Source organism: Hylaeus volcanicus, chromosome 7 (genome assembly GCF_026283585.1).
Source record: "Hylaeus volcanicus isolate JK05 chromosome 7, UHH_iyHylVolc1.0_haploid, whole genome shotgun sequence".
NCBI classification, from domain to species: Eukaryota; Metazoa; Arthropoda; class Insecta; order Hymenoptera; family Colletidae; genus Hylaeus; species Hylaeus volcanicus.
The window spans coordinates 7446444-7456188 of NC_071982.1; the positions used below are offsets into that span (position 1 = coordinate 7446444).

Below are 9745 nucleotides of genomic sequence, written 5' to 3' on the forward strand. Positions count from 1 at the left end.
CTAAAAGTTCGTGCCATTTATACTTCTATTTCTCAAATTAATATGTGTAACATACTCTTAAGTGTCACAAGAAAAGATAATCTGTCTCATTTCACAATAGTTTCTCATCTCTTTCAGATAAGTCATTATATCGTTACTAGAAAATTTCTGTGGTTTTTTAATTAAATTTCGACACAATCTTCGGCACGAACTTATGGAACGACCTAATATAAGAACGAAGATTAGTTCTAGGAATAGTTCTAGTATCCTTTAACGTACCATCCGCGCAAATGGGTCCCTTGAACGCGGTCCAACGACAGTCGCAGGAATATCCGTCGTATTTTTCATGGCACGTGCCGTTGTTGAGACACGGGCTGCTCTCGCACCTGCCGGTGCAGCCCTCGGTGACCCCGTAGAGGCCTTGCCGCGCGAACCTCCTGAGGTCTTGCAACTGACCGTTCAATAGAAGCGCCCTGATGCATCCCACGTAGCCGTCCCTGTAATCCGTCGTGGCGCCTACCACGAGATCCGACGTGAGATGAAGAGCACGTACCGGTCCGGGAGGTTCCTTCACCTCGGCCTTCAACGCTCCGTCGACCACGATCCTAGCTTCCTTGCGATTTCTTTCGACCGACACGGAGTGCCACTGGTTGTCGGCTAACCTGTAAGAGGTCTGCACGCTCACGGTGAGCGGGCCGCTGCCGGCCAAGTACTGAAACTGAATCTGATTTCCGCTGTTTATAGAGATCTTTATGTAATCCGTGGGTCCCTTGCTGTGCATTATAACCGCGTCGTCGATCGTTGTCTTGAATTCGAAGAAGATGTCGCCGCTGTGACCGATGTCGAACGTCGGGAGATTGATGGTGGCGTCGACGATGCGGAACGTCACTACGTTCTTGAACAAATCTACGATGAAACGAAAAGTATGTTAGAATAGAATAGGACGGGACGTGTTCTTAGGACTGCTAAAGGAATCTATTTGTAAGGATCGATCGTCAATTTCAATACTTGGTGTGAACTAGCTTGGTGTACGTGAAACGGTACTTTGTTAATTGCTATTTATATTACGGTAGCTAATACAACAGAAAGATGATTTTCACATCTGCGCATATCAAAGTTTCTTACCTGATCTTACCTTGGCGGTCAACCAAGGTAAATTAGAACCTTGCAAAGAATTTAAAACGAATTTAAGTTTCATGTCCGCATGCACGAGGCGAATAAAATATTCTGAACCTACCATCGCCCTCGCAAATAAGCGGTCCGAGGGTGTAACGACCTTTCTTCTCGTCGACCGGGGTGCCGGTGTCGCCGAATCGCAATTGTTTAACAGGGAGGTATTCCTTTTCGGTGATGTCGCCGCTATCTTCCAAGGGCCCGTCCAGTTCAGCGTCGCAATTGCACCATTTCGTGGGATCCACGCAGTTCCCGAGTATCCCGCACTCGCATTTCCGCGATCCCGGCAGCGCTCCGCCCCAGTAATCCATTTTCTGATTGTGTCTGCTGACCCACCACGAATTCGGTCTAAAATAATCTCCTTGAGGCACTGAAAACGTATTTATTCAATTCATTTCGTACTTATTAAACGGTTAGTATCGATAGTATTGGGTCGTCCAAAAAGTTCGTGCCAATTTTGAAGAAAAATTCAAAGGTATATTTGAATGTTTATATACAGGATGTTTCTTTTAAGTGAGTACAGCAGGATATCTCGGAAGATGTTGTAGTTATTAAAAATCTGTTCCTACAAAAGTTGTTTGGTATGACGGGCTACATCATGTAGTAATAATTGTTTTTTTGTGGGTGGAGTAATAGAGGAGATCTGGAGGTCAATGTAATTTTTTTAAATGGAATACTATATTTTGTATACAAGAATATGGTAGACTATCGAATTCTAAATAAAAAAGTGTTGACCTTTATTAGCCCTAAACCTAATAGGTAACGAGTAATTTCACTTTATTACTTGAAAATTTTCGTAACTTAAAAGGACTAGTGTATCAAACACCAGTAAAAGACGTAAATGATTTACGAACAAGAATTATGACCGCATGTAAATCAGTATCGGAGGAAATTTTAAAAAGCTGTTGAGAAACAATTTTTAACAAAATTACAGATGTGTATTTCCAATGATGGCGAGCATGTAGAAGGATAAAAAAATTATTGAACAAGTAAGTGAAAATTTAATTGATACTTAATATCTTTAGCAAAAATATTCAATCTGTGTTCATAGTATTATAATTGCAGTAATTTGATACGGACACAACCGACGCTGCTCAGCAGCGTTTGCTAGCTCTCAGCTGCTTACGTTAAGAAAATTTTCAAGTAATAAAGTAAAATTACTCATTACCTATTAGATTTAGGGCTAATAAAGGTCAACACTTTTTTATTTAGAATTCGATACTCTACCATATTCTTGTATACAAAATATAGCATTCCATCTAAAAAAATTACATTGACCTCCAGATCTCCTCTATTATTCTACGCACAAAAAAACAATTATTACTACATGATGTAACCCGTCATACCAAACAACTTTTGTAGGAACAGATTTTTAATAACTACGACATCTTCCGAGATATCCTGCTGTACTCACTTAAAAGAAACAACCTGTATATATAGGAATATATTTATTGAATTATGTAAGTACCATTTTGTTCCACAATTTTTCCACCTTTTCAGAGATGTCCACATGTTATTTGTTTTCAACCATTCCGATATATTCAGACCTGTACCGCCTACTAAAAATTGGCATGGACTTTCCAGACAACCCAATATTAAATTTAATTACCTGGTGAATTAAACAACTTCGAATGTATGCATTCGTAACTGATTCTCTGCCTGCAGTTCGTCGATCGATTCAACAGAGCTTCGATCTGATTCATGTCTGCGTCGTAAATGATGTCTTGAACAAAAGTGCCTGGCTCTTGGAATCCGTCCACAGGCATCGCGCGTTCGTTGTTGTGTCGTAGGATCGTCCTTACGCGGCCATCCGTGTAGAACTCGCAAACCACAGGGAACGGGTTCAACGGCCCGCTTCCGTCGACGTCTATTTTTATGTCTGCTCGTTGATTTACCGAGTTTATGTTCTTGTAGGCCTCGCACGAAAGAGGATTCAATGCTACGTGCGAAATAAATAAATGTTAATATACATCAAGTTCAGTTTCATGTTTCAGGGAATCTCGAAAAAGTACTGTTGAAATGGAAGTCGGGATAAAGATATTAAAACTGTTAACCAGTATCAATTAGTTAAACAGCCAAGCCTGTCCTATCCCGACTTCCATTTCAACAAGTACAAAGCTTAATTAATTAATGCTTACAAGTGTGACATACTGCTCCCGTATATCCTGTATTGGCACAATCGCAGAAGAATTCATCAGAATTTTGACGGCAGATACCAGAGTGTTTGCATGGATTCGGATTGCAACGATCCATCATCTGACAAGCATCGAAAACTATCTCGTTTTTGCAACAATATTCCTCCTCCTTCCAGTCGGTCGGCAGCTTGTAATTGCCATCGATGCTTATCATTCGCATACAACCGACGAAACCTCGGTTGCTTTCTATTCCAGTCACGCCACCGATAAAGTACTCCGACCCTGTCGTCATTTCCAACATGCGTTTAGTTCTCATAGGCGTCCCGTCGACGTTCAGTATGAGGCTGTTCTTCGATATAGTTAAAATAACCAGATGCCATTTCCCGTCGTTAAACTTTTCATCGAAGTTATCCAAAGATACTAGTGGATTTCCTTTTGTTTGAATGTTGACTTTTAGTTTACCGTATTCTAAATACAGCTGTGAATATACGATAAAAGAAACGTTAACGTATTTTGTATGAATCGGTTTTTCGAATAAATTTACAAACCTTTACGAAACCCGGGGATGTAAACTGGTGATACAAAATAATCCCGTGATCCTCGTACGTTCGAAACGTGAGAGAGGCGTTCATAGACGATATCCCTTCGTATCCTTTGAGTCTAGCGTACGAGCCGTGAGTCAAGAACGTGACCGGGATTATGGGCGGTTCTGGGCAGCTATAAATCGTGTTTACTTTGTAATATCTCAAATTATCGCCGGTAACTTCGGTTTCTCTTAAGTCGTGAATGATGCTCGTCGCGTTTAGATAAAAGTTTTCTATGCACCCTGTGAAATTCTGATTTACTATTAATCCGTCTTGTTTATTAGGCACACCACCTATGTAAAGCTGAGAAAAATATTTGATCGTTAATATCGCAGTAAAACGACGATACTTGGTACTTTCTTAGATACTTACCGCTCTGTTTAAATCCAGTCTATAAAACTCTCCTTTAACTCTTCCCTTAATTAACACTCTATCTACCGAGAACGATATATTCTTTCTATTGCGCGATATCAAGACATCGTGCCACATATTGTCGTCCAACAGACTTCCAACGGACAGACTTGTCATGATACCAGATCCAAGATCGATGTTTAATATCATTCTATTATCTTTCAGTTGTAAGGCTATGTAATCACCTTGCGTGCCACGGGAGTACATCAGGACTCCGTCGGCGTTATTTGTTTTAAATCGAAAACGTATAAAATGTCTATCGGTTTCTATTGGTTCCCTTAACAAATCGTATCGCAAAAGAGATGAGCCATTGAAGGACAAGACATCGGACACTGTAAATAAAAGAAGAAATTAAAAACATGCACTTTCCATCGGAACTGATTTCTTCGCAGAACTGTATTTCTATTTTTCTTACCATAACTGCATCCATACAATTCTAATCTCAGCGATATTCTATCCCGCCATCGAGTTGGATTTATTCTAAGCCACTGTGCAATAATTGGAACTTCGAATTTATTCAGTTTTATAGTGTCTCCGTCTATATTACCCTTGAACATCTATCGGGGAAAGAAAAATAAAGGTTCTGTAATCATTTGCAGAATAATAATAAGTCTAACGAGATTTTATTTGAAATATTAAAACTCTTGTCTTCTGAATGTATGTTACAAACATTCCAACACCTGGTTAGTATGTTTGCTGTACGTACAACATCGACAGTTGAGATTTTAACACGCAGGAATATGTACTAAATTAAACATTATTCGACCGATGGCATGCTTTTATTTTATGTTAGTATAGCATTGTTAATTATGAGTGCAAAGCGAATGTAAAATGTCTATTAAAAAGATTGTATGAAGCAAACGAAGTCGTTACTGTACTTCTCTTGCATAGTATGTAGAAAATGTGAAGGTGGAATTGAGAATATTCAAAATGGAAATTTTTGCTTGGCAAAATAACTAAATTTAAATACATGTTTTCGACTTTTCTGCCTCCACCAATAAAAGAAACTACTTCTACCACGCAATGTTTCCCATTGTAAGAATTGTGTGTGAAATATCTTAAATTTTATTTAAAATGAAATAAGGTCTGTCTATTATCTTGTCGAGAAGAGACAACAATTTTTCAAAGAAGTTCTACGTATCTTTTTTTTTTTATAATCAATATCTCTATCAATACCTCATCTACACCATCCTGGCTCTCATAACTGGCCCAGGCTTGCCCATCGTCAGAGTATTGGACAATGTACTCTGTCACATACTCGTTAGTATGAGCACGACCTCGTGTGGCAATGCTGCGTATCTCATATCTGTATCCCAGGTCCACAGTAAGATGTTGATCATAACTGCTAAGCTCTGGTGACCACGTAGAACCTCCTGCAAAGCCCAGCCCCATGTCCATGTGTAAAAGAAAGAGTAGAAGCGAAGCAGTTGAGTAGAGGGAAGAAAGTGTTGCGAGTAATGATTCCAAAAATTCTTATCTCGATCGATGCACTTTTAATATTTTTATAACTAGATTAAATTTTGACAAATTAATTATACGTAGACAGTGTTAGAAGTTTGAAAACAAATAATAATAATTTAAAAGTACATCATTTGTTATTCGCTAGATACATTATAGTCTTATTAAATATGAGTCGCTATATATTCACTCCTATGAATAAAGAAGCATCCTAGAAGTGTGTACTTGTGCAAAATCATGCAGGTGATACCTACCTATGAATCCTAGCAATGGCACATATCGATCTATGAGAAAATTTACATCATTTGTTCATGCCAAGGTGCTTAACGATGACTAGCCAAAACCTGAGACATGTTAAGATAGTGCAGTGCAATGAAGTTCGCATTAGTTACTAAATACATGTACCTTCCTAAACAAATCCCATCGAGGATTACGGCTACGTTTTAGCACAGACACCGATTGAAAAGTTGTGGGAGATCAGTTTACCTTAACGTTACCGTCTTCTTCTTTGAAATGAACGTAGTCCAGACCATTCGTGCCATAACTGATACCGTACTCCATAACATACTCGTTATGGACTGCTCGTCCCTGGGTCGCCACAGCTGTGATGTTCATTACTTGACCCAGGTCGACTATAAGGTACTGACCAAAGTCGGAGCTGCTAGCCGTCCATGCGTTTTTGCCTACGCCACAACATATACGCATGCATGCAACTCAAAATGAACTTAAGGAAGCAGTCGTATTTAACGAGATAGAACTATCAGAGGATTAAACACTACCGTAATCATAGTATACTTAATATAAGATTAGTTCGTATATAACATATAATTCATAAGGGACTTTTTTTATAATTAAAGAATCTATATCTTTTACACAGATTTTAGAGTAGTTACGTTAAACAAAATCTTTTGGTTGGGAAATTAAACGTTTCTACTGTCTGACTATTAGAATCGATCGCAGCAGTTGGAAATAATTCTTGAAAGAATCGAATGTAAAGAAAAAGCTTCGGGTTTACACATTATTTTTCAAGTAATCCCTTTCCCAAGCAAAGGAAAGATAAAGTGTAACATTGACAGAATTGTGTAGTGCGCTTAACATTCAAATATTATAAAAGATTTATATTTATGTAACGTAGTAATTTTTTACTAGCGAAGTCTCTAATTTCGCTTGATAATAAGAACATCGAGCATTCCATAAAAGGTGAAATAAAATGTCTACAAGTACTTCTCATTAATTTATTACACTCACTGACTTAATTCATATAGAATTCGTGACATCTGTACATCTTTATTACAAAAACTATAATAATTTACAAAATACGAATGTTTCGAAGTCATGGACATTCTGCTTTTTTCAAATACTTTTTTGCAAATTCAGAGTCCTGTGGAAACAGCGGAATAGTATTTGCAAAGAGTCTATCGCTACTTAATATCTCGAAACAAGTATGTCGCGATGGAGGTGCTGTTCCATTTTCTTGCAACGCTACAGCAACGCAATGTTCCGAGTCTAATAACGTTTCTTCGAACAACCAGTCTTGCTTTACGTCGTTAATATATAAAACTGTATCGGTGATAACAGAATTATCAACGAGTTTCGAGTTTGTTCTAAAGTTAAGCGATCCAAGATCGATCGCAATCCCTTTACCTGTAGCTTTCCCGTAACTCTCCTTTAATGCCCAATGCCTACAGAACATATGAATTTGTTCCGAGTCATTTAAGGATGTGTTTTTTATTTCATCCCATTCGGAGCTCGAACAAATTCTACCCATTATGCGAAAGAACTCGCTTAACTGTTTACCACCAGTATATTCTAGCTTCATTATATCTACACCTAACTTTACGTCTCTCGTTTCACCTGCTAAAACTGTATAATTACCTTGGTGAGATACGTTAAACCTTAAATTTAAAGAAGCATTCCTCACAATTGGTTTATTATGCGTATCTCTTGCAAATACTATTTCGTTATATGGAATATGACCGTAATCGTTAACGTATTTCCTCATCATTAATCGACCTACAAGGGACGACCTAACATCTTTACGAAACACGAATCTGCCTAATCTCTCTTTCTCGTCTAACTGTACGCAAGAAATTGCGCGAGCAATGTCCTTTTCGCTTGGATTCCATTGTTTCCAATTAAATGCCCAGCGAATACTCTCAAACATTTTTATAAAATTAATTTTATTCACTAATTTCATACGTTGGTCTCTTAATATACTAATATTCCATGAATTCTTATTTCCTCTTTTTTCTTAAAACTTTTAAAAGATCTTGTCTGTAAAAAACCAGGCTACTCTTTAGCATCCACCTGAAGCAAATAGACAAGATACATACATTACTTTCTTAATTGTTGACTTGTAGTATTTATTTATATTATAATGTAAAAGATTGTTCACGTTGTTTCTTATTTATCAAAAATACAAATATATTCGAAGAGTAATATTGTTTTTAATTATTCGAATAGGAACATAGGAATTGTTTTACGATGTAATCAGATGTACAGAGTAACTGTGAGATGAGTCAGTGAGTTCAATTTACCTAATCCAGATCTGAAGTTCTCTTAATTTGAGTAGGCGTGTGGGTGTTTATGAGATCAATGCCCATGTAACACTCAGCAGGCTTTTCAAATACGATTTAACAATGCTTGAAACATCTAGGAATTGGTACATGACACACTACCTGTGTTGTTAAATGAAAATTTTAAATACAAAGAGAAGCAATCTTGAAAATAGATCGTCGTATACTTCTTCAAAAGTATAAAATATATAGCAAGCAACAAACTACCGATAGTGGGATATTTCTATACTTTTACGAGAAATAATAGGAAATGTTATTAAATATATATCGACAGAGTGCAATATGAAATTTACAGAAAGTTAGAAGGAAACATTACCGTTGAGTCTGGCATTATATGGACCCCTTTCAGGAAGTTGCGACGTCGCTCTCAACTGAGCTTTATCCAAAAGCGGTTCGTTGCATTCATCATCTAATCAAAAGTTAAAGCGATGTCAATAATACGATACGTTTGGAGCAGGTGTATAACATTAAATAAAAGAAGTATGTAACGTTATTAAATAGATTCAATGTTTGGATTTACTTGGATTTACGAACTTTAACATAAATTCAATATATTCACAAAATTAGATTTTATGTAACAATTATGAAATGCTGTCTGGAGATTAACAAACATTGCGTTATGGTATAAGAAAATAGGTAAATGAAACGTGACAAAATTACGAATAATACAGGACTTTTTGTTTCCAAGTTAATGAGTTAATAAATTGGAATTTAATCATTGTATGAGTAAGTCTGTTATGCTAACTCGACTACGCCATGTTGAGAAGTGGGCTTGGTTGTATTGAATCATCTCGAAAAAGTGATTGTATCCTCCCTGTGAGGTTTTGCAATAATCAACAAAAATCCTACTTACATGCGGAGGTGAACGAATTACTAGCAATCGCAAACACGAACACAAAACACCTGATAGTACTCATCGTATCATTGCCCTTTTGGAGACCAACCCACGATCTACGTACTCCAAAGCGGGACGCGTCGTTAAAACTGTTACTAAATTCTCGCCACTTGCATTACAGTTACGCACACTACGATACCAGTCTCCCAGTGGTTCTCAAACTGGGATCTTGAAGGTCTCCAATGTGTACGGAGTTCTAACAAAAGATACGAAACATTTCAATTGAATTAGAATTTCTATTACCTGAATACAATTTTCTACATACAAATTTTTAATTATATTTCAGAAACGGTCATTTAATTCTGCTTTAATAAGCAAGTAAGCGGAGTTTGAGAAGCACTGCTCCATCGTGTGTCCATGCATGCGCATCAACGAGAGAAAGCTACGCACACAATCACGATATATCCTCGATGTATCGATACCGTTCACGAATCGAGAAAATTCAAATTGAAATTTAACTGAAAGACTACCATTACAACATTTAAACATATATATTTCTTTTACCTACGTTATTGTTCTATTCAAGTATTTATT

The 9745-nt window shown here is 37.3% G+C and overlaps 1 protein-coding gene across 5 annotated transcripts in view; it reads right to left on the reverse strand.

The window, feature by feature from the left end:
* LOC128880412 (neurexin-4) overlaps nt 1-9384 on the reverse strand; it is an 11451-nt gene extending 2067 nt beyond the window's left edge. Inside the window, exons 1-11 of one of the 5 annotated variants that reach the window (XM_054130463.1) lie at nt 9170-9384; nt 8633-8725; nt 5459-5655; nt 4698-4839; nt 4244-4614; nt 3836-4174; nt 3291-3765; nt 2762-3091; nt 1217-1522; nt 1105-1143; nt 259-885 (exon numbers count right to left, since the gene is read on the reverse strand). In XM_054130463.1, coding sequence (XP_053986438.1) covers nt 259-885; nt 1105-1143; nt 1217-1522; nt 2762-3091; nt 3291-3765; nt 3836-4174; nt 4244-4614; nt 4698-4839; nt 5459-5655; nt 8633-8725; nt 9170-9233 — 2983 coding nt within the window. In that variant the 5' untranslated portion in view covers nt 9234-9384. Of the gene's footprint in view, nt 1-258; nt 886-1104; nt 1144-1216; nt 1523-2761; nt 3092-3290; nt 3766-3835; nt 4175-4243; nt 4615-4697; nt 4840-5458; nt 5656-6226; nt 6424-8632; nt 8726-9169 lie in introns of those variants that run through there. The other 4 variants (XM_054130462.1, XM_054130465.1, XM_054130464.1 and 1 more) reach the window with 4 other exon arrangements.
* Nucleotides 9385-9745: the final 361 nt, after the last annotated feature.